General features: G+C 49.3%; 2 protein-coding genes across 3 annotated transcripts in view; both read right to left on the minus strand.

Moving 5' to 3' along the window:
• Positions 1–119: 119 nt before the first annotated feature.
• On the minus strand, positions 120–10,472 carry MCRS1 (microspherule protein 1). 2 transcript variants are annotated; one of them, XM_049783474.1, is made up of 15 exons: positions 10,386–10,462; positions 9,110–9,226; positions 8,289–8,427; positions 7,803–7,941; positions 7,056–7,214; positions 6,817–6,926; positions 5,833–5,941; positions 5,458–5,596; positions 2,188–2,263; positions 1,815–1,843; positions 1,603–1,695; positions 1,422–1,504; positions 1,150–1,237; positions 807–934; positions 120–723 (listed from the first exon to the last, which is right to left on the minus strand). In XM_049783474.1, exons 2-15 carry the CDS (start codon positions 9,117–9,119, stop codon positions 637–639), a joined length of 1,389 nt encoding a protein of 462 aa, XP_049639431.1. In that variant the 5' UTR covers positions 9,120–9,226; positions 10,386–10,462; the 3' UTR covers positions 120–636. The 2 variants fall into 2 exon arrangements, with proteins under 2 accessions (XP_049639431.1, XP_049639432.1); XM_049783475.1 differs by lacking the exon at positions 9,110–9,226 and having other exon boundaries at positions 10,386–10,472.
• Positions 9,702–20,087, minus strand: part of FAM186B (family with sequence similarity 186 member B) — a 36,239-nt gene continuing 25,853 nt past the window's right edge. Inside the window, exons 8-9 of the mRNA XM_049782962.1 lie at positions 10,287–10,580; positions 9,702–9,800 (exon numbers count right to left, since the gene is read on the minus strand). Of these exons, the coding sequence (XP_049638919.1) occupies positions 9,702–9,800; positions 10,287–10,580 (393 nt within the window). The remainder of the gene's footprint in view (positions 9,801–10,286; positions 10,581–20,087) is intronic.

A 20,087-nucleotide genomic window follows, 5' to 3' on the forward strand; every position in this document is an offset into this window, starting at 1 on the left:
CTTGTCTCTGTAGATTTCAAGCAGAGGCCTGAGGAGAAGGTGGGGGTCTGCCAGCCCTTGCATGTACCCCTGCCTCACCTGTACCCATGTTTTTATATTAAACTAATAAAAGAAACTAGTTTGGAACTCAGTGCTTTTTATTTACAAAAGGAAGATAATAAAGGAGAAGTCTGAAGTTAATCAGCTGGAGACATAGTGAAAGGGGGAGTCTAGACCAGCATTTCTCAATCTTTTTCCAATCACAGCCCCCTCTGACCTCATTTCCTTCCTATGACCTCCCTGTCCTACTGGTTGGCCCCTAGTCTTGGGCTGTGGCCCCATTTACATTATTTTCACCTGCAGTATCCTGGGGCTATATGGTCCTTAGCTGAGAAATGCTGGCCTAGAGGGAGAGAAGAGAGTGGCCTATGGGGCTGCACAGAAGAGGGGGTAGCTCTGGCTCTAAAGAAGCTGGAGGGACCCAGCCTGTACCCACTTTCCTGGGACCAGCCATGCTCTCCCGCAAAAGGCTCAGATTAATGAACCAGCACTTGGGGCTCCCGCTGCCCATTGTTTTCTTTCCAGGAGCCTGCTCAAGGAGGCAGACTGGCAGGGGAAACTTAGTCTAGAAAGAGCCCTGGATCCTGCCATCACTCTTCACTGTGGTGTGATCTTAGCAGCCTCAGCCCGGATAAGGGCAATAAGGTCCTGATTGATGAGGAAGACAAACCGCAGGCTGGCAATCTGTGGGCCAAATAGAAGGGCAGCTCAGGAGAGTAGAAGGCAGGGCCAGTTCCATTCCACCACCTCCTTGCCTTCCAGCTCACCTCCACCACGGAGTTGTTGCTGAGACGCCATTTGGAGCCACACAGCACAGGTCGTCCATCAATGTAGATGGGCCGCCGGCCCTCATTGGCAATGAAGAAATCACCATTGTTTTTCAGTTTGATGATACCTGTGGAAATAAGAGAAGTTAGGTGTACACTGGTATGGAGGAGAGTTGAAGCCCTCACATAGCCTGCTTCCTGAGTATAGTCCAGGAGGTGCTCAGTCTTCTGAAGTTAAAGAACTTAAAAATGCCAGCAACTCAGACCTGATGGGTCCCTGAAAGGTCCCTCCAGGCCAGTGAGAGAACAAGAGGGAAATCCCCCCACTGTTTCCTGCTAGTACCTTGCTTCCGGGAAATCTTCCAGGCTGGACCCTCTAGAGACAGGTCCACATCAATCTGGTTGTCCTTGGTTGCTCTGCCCAGGGTGATCTAGGGAAAGGGGGAAGGTGAGGGGTTGAACCTGAGGACAGGGGGAAGAGGGACCCTCTACACAGACCAGGGAAAGAGAAATCTGAGGGCAGAAACAGGAAGGGAAGTGGAAGAAGCCTGGCAAGGGAGAAAAACCAAGAAAAGGATGAGTGACAGAGAAAGTACAGCAAACCACCTTGCTCACCTCTCTGGAGCGCATCAGGTAGCGCACCATGCGGCCCCTCAGCACTGCCAGAGTCTGGTTGTCAAAGTCTGGAGAGCTCATGCCTGAGAAAAGATATGAGGGATCCAGGAAAAGAGGGTACATCTAACTGGGTTACAAAAGGGGCCCAGGCTGCAGATTCCAGCCTAGTTCTCAGTCTTACCTGTGATGCTATCTACTAGCACTTGCCACTTATGCAGTTCCTGTTCCAGCTGTCTAATCTCCCGCTTCTGGCGCCGGTCAGCAACTGTCAACTCTGGGGTGAGGTGGTGGGAAAGTCAGGACAAATATGCTAAAGCTCCCAACATGATGGACTAGACCTCTCTGTACCAGAGGTGTTTACAACCCTTCACTGTCCCCAGCAGGGCCACTTACCATGTTCCAGGACCTCATCTCGCATGTCCCTACAGGATGAGAAGGATGACTCAGGTTCCACTTCTAGCTCCCCTGTGTCACCCATAGGTGCCATCTGGCTCATGAAGGATTTCTGGGTTTCCAGAGCCCAGTGGAACAGCTTGTTGGAACAGCAAGCTGTTCCACTGGGCTCAACATAGTCTCCTTCTCTGGGGCTGGATGTTAGTGCAAAGAGGGAAGGAGCAGAGACTGGGGACTAAGAGCTTTAAGTGGAGTATGAGAAAGAGGTGGGCTGGGCTGGGCCCTGTGCTCTGCAGCAGGACAGGCTCCACTGGCAGCTGGAGGGGTATTTCTGACACTTGGACAATGACACCTGCCATGCCCAGCCACTCACTTGAGTTTACTGTCATCAATCAGGTCTTCAGCATCAGAGAAGTTCAGCACTTGGTCCCCCTTGGGCAACGGCTGCACTGAACAAAGGACAGAGGGAAGGTAAGCACCAATGGTAATACTCACCCACAAGCTGTTGAACAGACCCCCCCCCTTTCAAACAAACTAAGTGGGCACATTGTAAAGACTGAACCTAGGGAAGATTTTCCCATGGAAATAAACAAAAGTTAACCCCAAACAGGCAGGTAATGATAGCCTGTATGCAGAATTAGGTTGCATAAGGCATTCATAGAGTTAGCCTTCGGTAGAAGTAGTTATAGAAGGGGAAGGAAACTAAAGTTGACTTTTTCCATTGTGCAGAGCTATCACAGTCTTAACAAGCAGGGAGGGACTGCTAGTGGCTACTCTTTGCAGATGAAGAGACTCACAGAAGAGGATCTATGTGACTGGGGACAAGAGCTAGGGTCCCAGATCTGCATTACTGATTTCAGATCTAGAATGCTCCTCCCAGCAAGCCTGAAAGTTCCCAAATATTTTCTGCCTTCAGAGAAGCAAACGCCATCAAGTCACACTTAAAAGGACGTGCCAGAACCAGAGAAACAATATAGGGGTTACACATTCAAGCCTTCATCCCACATACGATCCCTGAGCACTATCAGGAGTGACTCAAAGTGCAGTGCTAGGAGTAAGCTTTGAGTACCACAGGATATGGTCCAAAACAAATGCACATATCAAAGGTATCAGGACTCAAAGGATTTCAGAACTTGTACTTAAAATAATGGCTCATTTGGGGCTGGGGCTGGAGCGTAAGGGGTAAGGTATCTGCCTTGCCCACACTAGTCTAGGTCGGATCGTGGTTCGATCCCCCCGAGTCCCATATAGTCCCCCGAGCCAGGAGTAACTCCTGAGTGTCACTGGGTGTGGCCCCAAAAACAAAAACAAACAAAAATGGCTCATTTTACCACAGCAAGGTCTGCCGGCACAGCTCCCAAGAGCTAGTGGCCATAAAAGCGAAGTTAGAAACTACATCCTGAGAGGGTACCTGAGGGGCTACATAGAAGCCAAAATATTCCAGCACTTTGCCTACTGACAGGTCAAGGAGGTTACCTTCACTATACACTCACACTCAAATCTCAGCTGCCGGGAATAAAGCAGTCTAGTGTTTATTGACCTTGACAGCTAAACATTAGATATCCTCTGCACCAAGGATCTCCAGCACTAAGGATCAAAGAACCACTTGAGAAGACTCTTGAAGAGAAAAATTAAAGATTTATAAAATAACTTTCAGCATAGAAGTGCAAAAGCTGGCTGTAGTGAACCCAGCATTCATTCCCTCTACAAGAATCAGGAGCCTTGGTCCAAGGAAGTAGGAATTTGAAAGTTGCAGGGAAATAGAGCAGCCCACTCAGTAGGCCCCTAAATCAAAGAGACCCAGGAAGAAAAGAATGGGCCTCCTCTGTCTAGCAGATTTCTTGACACCCTCTTTCCCTCAGTCAGTACTAAGGATCAAATCCAAGGCTTCAGTCATCATATTCTCTACCATAATATAAATATATCTCCCACTGTTTCCCCTTAAACTGAAGCTCTAGAGCAGTGGTCCTCAAACTATGGCCTGCGGGCCACATATTGTATTTGTATCTGTTTTGTTTCTTATTGCAAAATAAGAATTATGCAGTGTGCATAAGAATTCATTCATGGGCTCGGAGAGCTAGTACAGCGGCGTTTGCCTTGCAAGCAGCCGATCCAGGATCAAAGGTGGTTGGTTCGAATCCCGGTGTTCCATATGGTCCTCCGTGCCTGCCAGGAGCTATTTCTGAGCAGACAGCCAGGAGTAACCCCTGAGCACTGCTGGGTGTGGCCCAAAAACCAAAATAAATAAATAAATAAATAAATAAGAATTCATTCATAAGTTTTGTTTTTACTATAGTCAGACCCTCCAATGGTCTGAGGGACAGTGAACTGGCCTCCTGTTTAAAAAGTTTGAGGAACCCTGCGTGTCAGATGAAAGGGAGTGGCAAAGTGGGGCTGGAGTAATAGTAAGGTGTTTGTCTTACACAATTAATCAATCCCTGGCACCCCAGATGATCCCCTGAACATTGCCAGAATGATTCCTGAGAACAGTCAGGCATAACCCCTGAGCACTGCCAGGTGTGACTCCCCCCAGATAAAAGGTGGGGAGCCAAAGGTTCACTTTCAGAGTTTTGCGATGATAATATATTCAGAAGGAAAAACAAAATATGCTAGTATTATGGAAGCTGGATTGTGACTTCCCAATTTCCTAGTTTAACCAGATGGTCTGTTAATATCTGTTGCTAAGAGTGAATTTTGTTTAGAAAGTGTAGTATTCTGCTCCCTGGGACAAGAGAAATAGATAGGCAGGGTATGATATCACAGCAACAATTTCTGAGTGGCTCCAAGGCAATCTAGAGTATTTGATGAGTGGGAAGATGTGAGATGAGGGTATAGGATGACAGAAAGGATTAGAGAAGAAGCAGTATTATCTCTAGAGTGAGAAACAGAGATAGGTGAGTAATGAAAGAGACATATTTTTTGTTTTGGTTTTAGTGCCACACCCGGCGGCGCTCAGGGGTTCCTCCTGGCTCTGTGCTCAGAAATCACTCCTGGCAAGCACGGGGCCATATGGGATGCTGGGATTCAAATCAACAACAGTTCTGGGTCAGCCACTTGCAAGGCAAACACCCTACCACTGTGCTCTCTCCCCGGCTCTGAAAGAGACTCTTATTTCACTAATATTTGATTGCTATTCATGAGGAATTTTGTAAAACATATTTTAGAACACCTAAACAACAAAAACAAAAACAAAAAAGTAGCAGTAGACAATACTTTCTGGCCAAAATTCCAGACAACTTTAGCTAGCTTTACTTACCATGATATATATATTTTTTTTTGGGGGGGGGGGGGGGGCGGGCCACACCCTGCGGTGCTCAGGGGTTACTCCTGGCTGTCTGCTCAGAAATAGCTCCTGGCAGGCATGGGGACATGCCCATATGGGACACCGGGATTCGAACCAACCACCTTTGGTCCTGGATCGGCTGCTTGCAAGGCAAAAGCCGCTGTGCTATCTCTCCGGGCCCTTACCATGATATTTAAGACCATTCTAACTACTATTCTACCCTCTGGTAAGAATGATCTTTTTTTGTACAGAAGTAAGACACATGGTGGGTTACTGAGATTCTTAGAGGGCACCTGTGCTCAAACTACTCTCTTCCCCATCCTCTATGGTTGTCTGCCTATGAGATCATGGGCCAGTTACCTGTCTGATCCTCTAGCAAGTAATACTGCTTCATGAGCTGCCAGTGGGCTTGCAAAGCCTTGGCAGTACGAGCCAGGTAGAAGGCATCAGGGTGTCGGTGCAGCAGGTCCTGAAAGGTCTCCAAGGTAGGCTGGCTGGTCTGGAGAAAAGGAAGCAAGCTCAAGGCAGCTGTTTTCTAACTCTTAGCTCTGCCTTTCTGCCAATGCCCTGTTTCAGCACTTGCTCAGAAGCCTGCAGCAACTACAGCTACCAGGTGCTGGGGAGCCAGGCTTCACTCCCCAAGAACGCTATGTACAAGTATCTTCAAAAGCAGGTAGTTTTCAGGTGGTCCAGCTCCCACCCTGTCTGCTCAACTTTATTGACCCTCAGCCTTACCGATCCCACCTTGCTTAGCAGCTGTTCCTCAGCCTTGCTGAACAGGGCCTTACTCTGGATAGTGGCAATGGCCTCAGGGTGCAGCTGCCTCATGGCCTGGCAGGCCAGCCTAGGCAGACAGGAGAGAGGGTCAGGGCAGGGCTGTAGGGAGGATATTAAGCAAAATGGAATTCCTATTTCCTCAAATCTATAAAGTCTGAGCTTCAGAACTAGAAACCAGACATACCATATGAATCCAAGTCTGAACACAGCTCAAGGGTTTGTTCAAAACTATGAAAAGGCAGATTGGGAAACAGTATCCAGTGTTCAACATGCAAAGGCTCTCAAAGGCATAGACCTGGAGAGACCCAGTCCCAGGGAGATTCTAAGACCAGTTGATGCTACCTCCCTAAAGGCTTCCTTCTTACTTGGCCAAAGCTGTTACCCACTAGCCAATGCCTATCTCCTCATTTCCAGTTGAGTTCTGCCCACTTCCTATGCAGCAGGTGTGGCTATAGCTTAAAAGATACCAGGGAGTAAAAGATGGATGTTAAAAAACATTCAGGTGACTTAAGAGGCAGAGTATATGGTGTGTGAGTACATGGGTTTATTTGGCAGAAAAGCTATTGGAGCTGAAAGGATCCTTTGTGTTTTTTTGTTTCAACCTCTTCTGTTTATGAGGAATAAAGTAGGAGGTAAGTGTGAAAAAACTGAGAGGTGACCAAACCAAATCTACAATGCACAGAGCAGTGGAGCCAAGGTTCATGCAGAGAATTCAGGGATTTTCTCCCATATTACCTCCACTGCTTCTAGCATCAAGCCAGGGTTTGCATCAAGAAGCAACTTCTCTCCAAAGCCCTGCAGATCTCAGTATCACTGCAGATTACAGGGCCCTGAGAGCACTGCCTGAAAGGCCCCTTCCTTGGACATTCACACAAATCTCTGCCCCAAGTGCCAGATTTTGGGGTTCCTAGTCCCACCCTGCTGCTGGGCAGTCCCACTCACTTGGAGATGACAGGGTCGTACAGCAGGGCGTACCAGCGCTCCTGGACTTCCCGAAGAGTGAAGCGGCAGCTAAACTTCACACCCAGGTGGACCGATGTCAGGTCGTTGGTCTGCAAGGTTCCAGAGGGGTTTGTTCCAGCCTCAGAGCTAGAGGGGATCCTTCTTTGCCACCCACAAATTCTATTGGGTTAGTTGAAGGGCTGGGAAGTAGAGATGGGGGCTAAAGGAGGACACAAAACCTGTAACACAGCATTGATAAGCAGGAGATCATCCGCAGGCTTCCAGCGGCCCAGATCCTTGGTCACCTGAAGTGGCTGTTTGCTCTTCTTCACACGCTTGGTGAGTCCAGGAGTTGGGGCAGGGCTGGGAGGAACAGGGGTGCTGGGTGCCTTGGACACCTGGGCAGAGGACAGAATGAATCATCTAAAGTCAACATCAGGGCAGCTTAGAACTTAGGTACTGTGTGGCATCCCAGTCCCACCCAACAATAAGCAGCATAGGCAGAACTCAGCTTTCTAATATGTATCCCTCCCCCTTGCCATCCCTGCCAGAGTACTTCTACACAGTACTTGACCATATGGGGTCTTTTCTTTACTGCACCCCCAACCTCGGAGTAGAGGGTGGGTGGGGAAGATACCAGGAAAACTCTTGCTTCTTGCTGGTACAGCATCTGGGGCCAAAGCAATGCCACCTGGGGGTTATTTTTACACCCAGCAAAGCTGGGAACAGGCTGTCTGCTCCCAGAATAGATGTAAGCTCCATGCCTCCCACACAGAATGTGATACAGGATGCATTGACAGGGCTGGGGGGTGGAGGTGCATAGTTAAAATAGGAGTTAGAAGAGATGGGCTACTGGGAGGAAGGCAGTTGAGACTGGGGCTGGGGCAGCTGGATCCTCACAAGCCTCTGCAGAGCTCTTGCTAGCTGACATAGTGGGGAAACAAAATCTGATGCTGGTTCCCGCCCCACATCACCACGTCCCTCACCTTTTTCTTCTCGCTGGAGGAGGGTTCACTCCCTGAACAGCGCCCTGGTTCTACCCCACTGGCCCCTTTTGCCCGGGTAGAAGACTTAGCCAGGCTGCTCTCCACCAGCTCATCGTCAAACTTCTTCCTCTTGATGAACCTGTGGAGAGGACTGCCTAGTAAGTATTCCCTACCCCCTCCCAGTGCCCACTCATACCCAGCTTCAGAAATAGAGCAGTTCTCAAGAGAGTACTAATTGCTGCCGCTCAGTAGCTGGGCCATGGACCAGTGAAGCTCCGCCCCTTGAGATAAAAGCAAGTTGCACCCAAGATTTTTTTGTTAAGGACCTAAGTCTCTCTCCCTGGCACTAAGCTCCATAGGGAGGGATAGGATAGGGACAGCAAAAGCACAAGGCTCTGCCAATGCTCAAAAGCTCTTTCCAATTGGACGATGTCATGAAGCACATAATGTCCCTACTCACACTCTGGTCCTCTTAACCCCTAGTACCTGGAAGAGCTTCTCCGCTTAGGAATGGTGCCCAAGGCCTGGGAGGAAGCCCGCTTCTGCCCTGCCAGTGACTCCTCATCCTCTGAGCGGCTGGCAGTGCCTGATGCCATCAGGGATGAATCTAGCAGCCCCTGAGAATCTAGGAAAAGAGACAATTATGAACTCGGGTTTTCCTCAATGCCTATCTGAACCTTGGCACACAAACTTCCCTCCGTAGACCCCCCATTCTCCCTCCAGCACTCTTGGCTCCTCCCCTGCTTTCTTGACACCTGAGTTTGTTTTTGTTTTTTTTTGGGGGGGGGCCACACCCGGCGATGCTCAGGGGTTACTCCTGGCTGTCTGCTCAGAAATAGCTCCTGGCAGGCACGGGGGACCATATGGGACACCGGGATTCGAACCAACCACCTTTGGTCCTGGATCGGCTGCTTGCAAGGCAAACACCGCTGTGCTATCTCTCCGGGCCCGACACCTGAGGTTTTAAGGTGGGAGTTCCCTGGCCATCCAGATCCCATCTGTCTCAGACCTGGCCCAACCCTTCCACACTGGGCAGTTTCCCAGGTACCACGTGTCATGTCATGCAGCACCTGGAGCTCAGGTCAGACTAGTGATCCCAGCACACCTGGTTCTGACCAAAATGCACTCATGCCAGAGAGCAGCAGCTCAACCGCAAGTCAAATGACACCTCTGCTGAGAGGGACATGGCTGGTGGTGGACCAAGGAGGTGGGGGTAGTTGGCCAGAAAGAGCCAGGCTAAGCACCACGTGGAACCAGCAGATATTTGGCTCTCATGAGTTTGGAGATCTGGACAGGCCTCATACTACCTTTGTCCATGCGCTTACAGTCCCAAAGTCACTGGCTCCAAACCACAGGGCTAGGAGGAAGGGTCCTACGGGCTCATCCAAAGACTCTGAGAAGGTGAGCTTAGAAGCTAGGAGATGCTGCAAAGGAGAAACGAGGCTCCCTTAGGTTCCTTCTGAGGAAGCCCCCCCCAAGCTCCCCACAGCCAGGGGAGGCACAAAAAAATGACAAAGTGGGGCACAAAACCGGTCACCCACATCATTAGGCCCCAAGCAGCGAATGTCAGTGAGAGATGCATATACATTTACGAGCTGGGTCTCTCCAGTTCTAGCCACAGTCCCAGGTATGGGTGCTGACTCAGAAACCGAGTATTCGAGGATCAAATTTTCTTTTCCTCAGCTTGCTGCTAAAGCTCAGCAGCACCACCTTCCCCCGACAGGCCAAAGAAGGGAAGAGTAAAGTGGGGGGACACACCAGCAACTCCATTCCGGCTTTCCTTCCCCTCCCTCCCCCCAAGTTGGCGGTTTAGCTGAAGACTCAGTGGGTGGTACCTCGTGGATGCTAAAAATAAGCACTTTAGGAACTATGCGAATCACCGCCCCGACCCTAGGAAGGCTAAGGTACCGGAGACTGAGGGGTGCACGACTGATGGGCCAGACCCCAGCGGACAGCTGCTGTCCCGCCGGAGGCGTTGGGGAAGCTCCATGCCTGGGGCTGGGGGGACGGGCGCAAAGTGGCCTGATTCTGGATGACCGAAGGTGGCTGGCTAGGCACCCCTTCTTTGCACGGCCCTCCACCCCTCTCCCTTCCACTGCACCCCCAGTAGATTATTCCAAGTTTGTTTCAGGGGCCCGAGACAGCAGTGATGATAAAGTCAACTTCAAAGAGGGGCCGGAGAGATAGCACAGCAGTTGGGCATTGGCCTTGCAAGCAGTTGATTCGAACAGATGGTGGTTCGAATCCCGGCAGCCCATGGGGTCTCCCGTGCCTGGCTGCCAGGAGCGATTTCTGAGCGCAGAGCCAGGAGGAACCCCAGAGCGCTGCGGGGTGTGGCGGGGAAAGGACACCTCCGGCCAAATTTCTCGCCCCCTTTCGGCCACCTGTGCGCATGCGTGAACGGCTCCGTCGCACCGGATTCCGGCCCGGTCAGACCCACGCATGCGCAGATTTTCGGGGCGCTACCGGGGCGGGGCCCCAAACCTGCAAGGGGGGGTCGGTCGTCCTCAGCGGCACCCTGGGAAACTCCACTTCGCCTCCACCGCCGCTCGGACCCCTGCGAGGCGCCACGCCAAGTCTCACCATTCCTAGGCTGCCAGCTCCCACAATTTCTCCGCGGCGACGGCGGCAGCCGCAGGGCCAAAGCCGGCTTCCGCGAGGTACGTCTACTTCCGGGTCGGCCAGCGAGGGGCCGCGGAATCCCTTCCGGGTCGCCGGGAAACGTGCGTGGAGGGGCGTGGCCACAGCCGCCAAGGTATCTCCGTTGGAGTCCACACGCTAACCATAAAAGGATTTCCCGCCTGAAAGCACGTGACGGGGAAAATATCAGGAAGTGCCGGTCCCAAAGAAGTTATGCCGTCGCTGGGAGGGAATCCGGCGCGGCGTCGAGGGGGCAGAGGGACTCCGAGCCGCGCTAGGTGAGGCGGCGCGGAGGGGCGGAGCCTGGAAGTGGGCGTGGTATCTGGTGGGCGGGGCCGCCTCGCGGCCTCAGGTGTGGCCCGGAAGCCTCCTTTTGGTTATCCGAGTCCTGGAGACCAGTTAGAGTTCTGCATTCCTCGTTGAACTCAGGAGCGGGGGCCGGAGAGGTACCACGGAGGTAGCGTGTTTGCCTCGCATGCAGAAGAACGGTGGCTCGAATCCCGGCATCCCATATGGTCTCCTGAGCATGCCAGGAGCGATTTCTGAGGGTAGAGAAGTAACCGCTGAGCGTGGCCGGGTGTGACCCAAAAACAAAAACAAACAAAAAAAAGGAAAGGTAGTTTGATAATATCCAAAGTCATAGAGATGAGAGCTAAGAGAAAGCATGGTAGAAAGCTTGCCACAAGTAGCGAGAGACTGCGATTAGGGCAGAGAAGGGACCCTTCCAAAAAAACATAAATCAAATTAAAAAATTGCCTTTTAGGGGCCGGGCGGTGGCGCTAGAGGTAAGGTGCCTGCCTTGCCTGCGCTAGCCTTGGACGAACCGCAGTTCCATCCCCCGGCGTCCCTTATGGTCCCCCAAGCCAGGAGCGACTTCTGAGCGCATAGCCAGGAGTAACCCCTGAGCGTCACCGGGTGTGACCCAAAAACCAAAAAAAAAAAAAATTGTCTTTTAGAGAGCTATCCTAAAATTTCCAGGGCAGATCTGGAGTAATAGCATTGTTTAATCTGGCAATCCAGATGGTCCCCTGAGCCTGCCAAGAGTAATTATTGAGTGCAAAGCCAGGAGTAACCTTTGAGCATTGCTGGGTATGCCCCCCAAAAAAGAAAAAGAAAAACAAGGGGCTGGAGAGATAACACAGCGGCAGGGCATTTGCCTTGCACACAGCTGATCCAGGACAGATGGTGGTTCATCCCCTGTGCCTACCAGGAGCAATTTCTGAACACAGAGCCAGGAATAACCCGAGTGCCACAGGGTGTGACCCAAAAAACAAAAAAAACATACCAAAAAAAAGGCCCCGGAGAGATAGCACAGCAGCGTTTGCCTTGCAAACAGCCGATCCAGGACCAAAGGTGGTTGGTTCGAATCCCGGTGTCCCATATGGTCCCCCGTGCCTGCCAGGAGCTATTTCTGAGCAGACAGCCAGGAGTAACCCCTGAGCACCGCCGAGTGTGGCCAAAAAAAAAAAAAAAAAACCATACAAAAAAACCCAAAAAACTTATATCAATAAGAAACAGTCCAGAGCTGGTAAGACATTTGCCTTGCACACGGCCAACACAGATTGGACCCTGGTTCAAATCCCAGCATCCCATATGGTCCCCCGAGCCTAGGCGTGACTTCTGAGCTCAGAGCTAGGAGTAACCCCTGAGCACCGCCAGGTGTGACACCCCCTCCCCCCCCCCCAAATGGGGGAGACTAAATGCAACTCTTCACATGCAAGAATTCTGGGTTTGATTTCCTAACACTACATGGTCCCCTGATTGCCCTACCATAACTGACCCTGAGCATTGTGTCAAGAATAGCTACTGAGGAGCTGGAATGATAGCACAGCGGTAAGGCGCTTGTTTGCCTTGCACACAACCAATACAAGACTGATGATGGCTGTTCGAGTCCTGGCATCCCATATGGTCCCCTGAGCCTGCCAGGGGTGATTTCTTTTTGTTTGTTTGTTTGTTTTTGTTTTGGGGCCACACCCTGCGGTGCTCAGGGGTTACTCCTGGCTATCTGCTCAGAAATAGCTCCTGGCAGGCACAGGGACCATATGGGACACCGGGATTCGAACCAACCACCTTTGGTCCTGGATCGGCTGCTTGCAAGGCAAATGCCGCAGTGCTATCTCTCCGGGCCCGCCAGGGGTGATTTCTAAGCACAGAGCCTGGAGTAACCCCGGAGTGCCGCTGGGTGTGACCCAAAACAAACAAAAGAATAGCTACTGAGCACTACAAGTTGTGGTCCACAAACAACAAAATGAAAGATGAATATAAAAATGAATCAATACTCTGGGTAGAAAAGCTCTCATAGGGGCCGGGCGGTGGCGCTAGAGGTAAGGTGCCTGCCTTGCCTGCGCTAGCCTAGGACGGACCGAGGTTCGATCCCCCGGCGTCCCATATGGTCCCCCAAGCCAGGAGCGACTTCTGAGCGCATAGCCAGGAGTAACCCCTGAGCGTCACCGGGTGTGGCCCAAAAACCAAAAAAAAAAAAAAAAAAAAAAAGAAAAGCTCTCATAAATATGTGAGCTTTTCTTTCCTTTTTTTGTTTTTTCGGCCACACCCGTTTGATGTTCAGGGGTTAGAAATTGCCCCTGGCTTGGGGGGACCATATGGGACGCCGGGGGATCGAACCGAGATCCTAATCCTTGGCTAGTGCTTGCAAGGCAGACACCTTACCTCTAGCGCCACCTCGCCGGCCCCATATATGAGCTTTTCTAAGCTTACTATAAAAGTAATAAAAAAATACTAACATACTATGTAACCTGAATAGTAAGTTCATGTTTATATTTTTGGGGGGATAGGGATGGGTTATTCCTGGCTTTGTACCCTTTTTTTTTGTTTGGTTTTTGGGTTATACCTGGCAGCGCTCAGGGGTTCCTCCTGGATCTACTAGGCTCAGAAATCGCTCCTGGCAGGCTCAGGGGACCATATGGGATGCCGGGATTCTAACCACCACCTTTCTGCGTGCTATCTCTCCGGCCCCAGCTCTGTACTCTTAAGTGCTCTAAGAACAACAACAAGAAAAAACGTGTTCTAAGAACACTGAGAATTCTTATTCTAAGAATAAGATTTTTTGGGCCCGGAGAGATAGCACAGCGGCGTTTGCCTTGCAAGCAGCCGATCCAGGACCAAAGGTGGTTGGTTCGAATCCCGGTGTCCCATATGGTCCCCCGTGCCTGCCAGGACCTATTTCTGAGCAGACAGCCAGGAGTAACCCCTGAGCACCGCCGGGTGTGGCCCAAATACCAAAAAAAAAAAAAAAAGAATAAGATTTTTTTTTTTGTTTTTTCTTTTGTTTTGTTTTTTTTTGGTTTTTTGTTTTTGGGCCACACCCAGTGACGCTCAGGCTATATTCAGGTGATGGTCAGGGGAGATTCCTGGCTATGTGCTCAGAAATTGCTCCTGGCTTGGGGGACCATATGGGATGCCAGGGGGATTGAACTGCAGTCCCTTCTAGGTTAGTGCGCACAAGCTAGATGCCCTACTGTCTGCAGCACCGCTCCGGCCCCAAGAATAAATATTCTGGGGCTGGGCGGTGGCGCTAGAGGTAAGGTGCCTGCCTTGCCCACATTAGCCTTGGATGGACCGCGGTTCGATCCCCCGGTGTCCCATATGGTCCCCCAAGCCAGGAGCAACTTCTGAGAGCATAGCCAGGAGTAACTCTTGAGCGTTACCGGGTGTGGCCCAAAAAAAAAAAAAAAAAGAATAAGTATTCTAAGAATACTGAAAATTCCTTTTTTTTTTTTGTGGGTTTTTTTTTTTTTTTTTTTTTTTTGTTTTTGGGCCACACCCGGCGGTGCTCAGGGGTTACTCCTGGCTGTCTGCTCAGAAATAACTCCTGGCAGGCACGGGGGACCATATGGGACACCGGGATTTGAACCAACCACCTTTGGTCCTGGATCTGCTGCTTGCAAGGCAAACGCTGCTGTGCTATCTCTCCGGGCCCTTTTTTGTGGTTTTTAAGTCACACCCGGCAGTGCTCAGAAATTGCTCCTGGCTCGGGGGGCCATATGGGACACCGGGATTCGAACCGATGACCTTCTGCATGAAAGGCAAATGCCTTACCTCCATGCTATCTTTCCAGCCCCAGAATACTAAAAATTCTTATTCTTTTTTTTTTTTTTTTTTTTTTTTTTTAGTTTTTGGGTCACACCCAGCGGTGCTCAGGGGTTACTCCTAGCTGTCTGCTCAGAAATAGCTCCTGGCAGGCATGGGGGACTATATGGGACACCGGGATTTGAACCAACCACCTTTGGTCCTGGATCAGCTGCTTGCAAGGCAAACGCCACTGTGCTATTTCTCCGGGCCCCAAAATTCTTTTTTTTTTTGGTTTTTGGGCCACACCCGGTAACGCTCAGGGGTTACTCCTGGCTATGCGCTCAGAAGTCACTCCTGGCTTGGGGGGCCATATGGGACGCCGGGGGATCGAACCGCGGTCCGTCTCCTAGGCTAGCGCAGGTAAGGCAGGCACCTTACCTCCAGCGCCACCGCCCGGCCCCCAAAATTCTTATTCTTATAATACTAAGAATAGGGGTTGGAGAGATAGCAAGCAGTAGGGTGTTTGTCTTGCATGCAGCTGATCAGTACAGAAGGTAGTTGGAATCCCAGCATCCCATATGGTCCCCTGTGCCTGCCAGGACTGATTTCTTTTTTTTTTTTTTCTTTTTTTCTTTTTTTTTGGCTTTTGGGTCACACCCGGCGGTGCTCAGGGATTATTCCTGGCTCCATGCTCAGAAATTGCTCCTGGCAGGCACGGGGGACCATATGGGACGCCGGGATTCGAACTGATGACCTTCTGCATGAAAGGCAAACGCCTTACGTCCATGCTATCTCTCCAGCCCCCAGGACTGATTTCTAAGCACAGAGCTAGGAGTAAACCCTGAGCACCATCAAGTGTGAAACCGTCCCTCCAAAAAAATAAGAATACTGTGCTCTGATAGTCTAAGAATTATGTATGCTGTTAGGAATTTTTTTTTTTTTTTTTTTTTTTTGTGGTTTTTGGGTCACACCCGGCAGTGCTCAGGGGTTATTTCTGGCTCCAGGCTCAGAAATTGCTCCTGGCAGGCACAGGGGACCATATGAGGTGCCGGGATTTGAACCGATGACCTCCTGCATGAAAGGCAAACGCCTTACCTCCATGCTATCTCTCCGGCCCCTGCTGTTAGGAATTTAACTTGCGTTGGTTACATGCACCTTAACTCTATACCATCTCTCTGACCTCTATAGATATGTTTGTATCTAGAATAACCATGAATAGGTGAATAGGGGCCAGAGAGATGATTTAAATGGTTGTTGGAACATGTTTCACATTAGATCTTTGTTTTGAGTCCTGCCATCACATGGTCCCTTTGACACTAAGCTAGGTGACTATCCTCAGCATTTCTCAAAAAAGAAAATAGCAGGGGCCAGAGAGATAGTATGGAGGTAAGGTGTTTACCTTTCATGCAGAAGGTCATCGGTTCGAATCCCGGAGTCCCGTATGGTCGGTCCCCTGTGCCTGCCAGGAGCGATTTCTGAGCACGGAGCCAGGAAAAAACCCTGAGCACTGCCAAGTGTGACCCGAAAACCACAAAAAAAAAAAAAAAGAAAGTAAGAAAGAAAATAGCAATGATCATTCTGAAAAGAAGTTTGGGTCTGGTAATGTTGCACAGCTTTAGAATGAATGACCCTGGATTCCATCCTTGGCATTACTGCCTGGAGCTTCCTCCCCAAACCAAAAAAGAAACAGTTAATGAAAGGGGATCAGTTCACCCAGATATTGAGTTATTAAAATTTACAATAATTAAATAATAAAATACAAGTGACACTATGAATATCTGAGTTTTATCTGGATAGCAAAATATGGTTCAGGGCTGGAGCAATGACACAAGGGTGCTTGCCTTACAAGTGGCTGACCCAGGTTGATCCCCAGCATCCCAGATGGTTCCCCGAACTTGCCAGGAGTACTTTCTGAGCTCAGAACCTGAGTGCAGCCAGGTGTGGCCCCTGGGCGCCCCTGAATAATTTCTGAGCACCACCACGTAGCCCCTAAGTCCAGGTGTAACTCCTGAGTGCCACCAGATGTGACTCTAACCCCCCCCCAAGAAAAATAAATAAACAAAAACAAAACAAAAAAATAGGATCCAGAAATAGACCCAGACATTAAAGTTTTCAATTTGTGATACAGATAGCACTGTCAGTAAGAAAAGATGAATCAGTACAGTAATTGCTATTGAAACAATTATGTGAAAATATCTCAGAAAATATCGTTTTGCTACTTCAGTTTTTTTTACCCCTTGCCCCGCTACTTCAGTATTCTAAAAGAAATTCACATGAATAATTATGTTAAAATGTAAAGAAAATTTTAAATCATGCATCTACAATGTCATAGCAAAGACTGTATTTTTCAGAATAGCACAAAATTTTCCAGAGCATAAAAATGACATTAACAACATAAAAATCTATTAAGTTCTGAAAAAAAAAAAAAACACCATAAATTAAGACAAATGGCACACTCTGGGGAGTATTTGAAGCTTAGACAAAGGAACTAATATGTTTAATATATGCAGAATTTCTTCAAGTCAGTATGAAAGAGAGTAAAAATTCAATAAGAAAATAAGATAGGGGCCAGAGAGATAGAATGGAGGTAGTGCATTTGCCTTGCATTCAGAAGGATGGTGGTTCGAATCCCGGCATCCCATATGGTCCCCTGAGACTGCCAGGAGCAATTTCTGAGCGTAAAGCCAGGAGTAACCCCTGAGTGCTGCCAAAAACCAAAAAAAAAAAGAAAAAAAGATAAGAGGCCAGAGAGATAGCATAGCAGTAGGGCATCTGCTTTGCACATAGCCAACCTGGGACAGGCCCAGGTTCGATTTCTGGCATACCATATGGTCCCCTAACCCTACCAGGTCCCCTACCCTACTCTGAGTGTAAAGCCAGGAGTAACCCCTGAGTACCACCGGGTATGACCCAAAAACAAAAAATAAAAGAAAGAAAATATAACATAAAAAGAAAGATAAATATAGTTTTTAGTATAGAATCCTCTTACAGGAAAATTGGAACTACATTTAGAGGGCCAGAGAGATAGCACAGAGGTAGTGTTTGCCTTGCATGTGGCTGACCCAGGAGGACCTGGGTTCGATTCCTGGCATCCCATATGGTCCTCCAGCCTGTCTGGAATGATTTCTGAGCGCAGAGCCAGGAGTCACCCCTGAGTGCCACCGGATGTGGGGCCCCCCAAAAAAAGCACTATATTTAGATAACATTTCACCAAAAAATTGCCCAAAAATCCACTGTTAACAAATACTCTTGGCGTGGTTTTTGGGAGACACTTATAGAGCTCTAAGTAGATACTTATGACAAGTACAAATGTATATGTTTCTGATGAGTTATACTCACAAAATTATATATATGTAAAGTAGACACATATGATTAACTATACATATATTGACTATAACGTTGCTTACAGTGCAAAAAATTACAAATGACTTAAACATCTTCCACTAAAAGGCTCAATTTACCCATAGAATGGAAAATCAAATAGCCATGGTGAAATGGTGAAGAAGTGTCCCAAAAATTCTCATAAGTTACGATAAAACCATTAAAGAGGATTTTTATGTTTTTATTGTTGTTTTTTTATTTTTCAGTTTGGGGGAGACATGTCTGGGCTGTTGGTATATATTCATGGATCTGCATTCTAACCCTTTGGACATTGTTTCTCCCCCTCCAATCCCTGTATGAAAGATGTTTTTTGGGGGGGTCACACCCGGCACCACTCAGAGGTTCCTCCTGAGAGTGCTCAGGGGTTCCTCCTGGCTCCATGCTCAGAAATCGCCCCTGGCAGGCTCAAGGGACCATATAGGATGCCAGGATTCGAACAGCAAACACCTTACCTTCATGCTATCTCACCAGCCCCAGAAAGAGTTTTGTTGTTGTTGTTGGGGAGGGGCACACCTGCTGGTGCTTGAGTGCTATTAAGGCTTGATACTCCTTTCATTCCTGGTAGTGTTTTAGGGACCAGGTGGTGCCCAGATTCTAATCCAGATTCCAGCATATAAAACCTGTGCTCCTATCCTTTGAGCTATGTCCCGTATTCCGTAAAGAAGTTTCTTGTTTTGGGTTTTTGGGCCACACCTACTGGGGTTCAGGGCTTTCTCCTGGCTCAAGAATGTGAGCCAAGCTATGTTCTGGGGACCATATGCTTTGCCCTGGATCGAATTAGGGTCAGTTGTGTGCAAGACAAGCACATTAATCTCTGTGCTATCTCTCCAGCTGTTCTCTTTTGTTCTGATAGTAGCCATTCTGATGGGTGTGAATAACATATTATGGTGAGTTTTATTTGCATTTCTTTGGTGTTTAATGATGGTGAGAATCTTTTCACATGCTTGTTGACCCCCCCCCTTTTTTTTTTTTTTTGGCCTTACCGCTGTGTTATTGTTCTGGCCCCTTGTTGGCCTTTCTTATCCAGTAGGTCCTCACTTGACCTTGGATAATTCTTAAAATTGGGACTTTAGGGGCCGGAGAGAGAGCATGGAGGTGGGGTGTTTGCCGATTCAGGACAGACGGTGGTGTGAATCCCTGGCATCCCATATGGTCCCTGTGCCTGCCAGGAGCGATTTCTTTTTCTTTTTCCTTTTTTTTTTTTTTGGTTTTTGGTTTTTGGGTCACACCCAGCAGTGCTCAGGGGTTACCAGAAATCGCTCCTGGCAGGCTCTGAAGACCATATGGGATGCCGATATGACCTTTTGCATGAAAGGCAAACGCCTGACCTCCATGCTATCTCTCCGGACGCTTTCTTCTTCCTTCCTTCCTTCCTTCCTTCCTTCCTTCCTTCCTTCCTTCCTTCCTTCCTTCCTTCCTTCCTTCCTTCCTTCCTTCCTTCCTTCCTTCCTTCCTTCCTCCCTCCCCCTCCCTCCCTTTCCTTCCTTCCTCCCTTTCCTTCCTTCCTCCCTTTCCTTCCTTCCTCCCTTTCCTTCCTTCCTCCCTTTCCTTCCTTCCCTTCTTTTCCTTCTTACCTTCCTTCCTTCTTCCTTCCTTCCTCCCTTTCCTTCCTTCCCTTCTTTTCCTTCCTTCCCTTCTTTTCCTTCCTCCTTCCTTCCTTCCTTCCTTCCTCCCTCCCTCCCTCTCCCCCCTCCCTCCCTCCCTCCCTCCCTCCTTCCTTCCTTCCCTCCCTCCCTCCTTCCTTCCTTCCTTCCTTCCTTCCTTCCTTCCTTCCTTCCTTCCTTCCAACCTTCCTTCTTCCTTCCTTCCTTCCTTCCCTCCTTCCTTCCTTCCTTCCTTCCTTCCAACCTTCCTTCTTCCTTCCTTCCTTCCTTCCTTCCTTCCCTCCCTCCCTCCCTCCCTCCCTCCCTCCCTCCTTCCTTCCTTCCTTCCTTCCTTCCTTCCTTCCTTCCTTCCTTCCTTCCTTCCTTCCTTCCTTCCTTCCTTCCTTCCTTCTTTCTTTTTTTGCTTTTTGGACCACACCCAGTGACGCTCAGGGGTTACTCCTGGTTACAGCCAGGTCTATCCAGAACTTTTGTTTGTTTGTTTGTTTGTTTTTGGCCACACCTGGTAATGCTCAGGGGTTACTCCTGGCTATGAGCTCAGAAGTTTCTCCTGGCTTGGGGGACCATATGGGACGCTGGGGGATGGAACCCGGTCCATCCTAGGTTGAAAGGCAAAACACCATACCGCTTG

The sequence above is a fragment of the Suncus etruscus genome, chromosome 11 (assembly GCF_024139225.1).
Source record: "Suncus etruscus isolate mSunEtr1 chromosome 11, mSunEtr1.pri.cur, whole genome shotgun sequence".
Taxonomy (NCBI): domain Eukaryota; kingdom Metazoa; phylum Chordata; class Mammalia; order Eulipotyphla; family Soricidae; genus Suncus; species Suncus etruscus.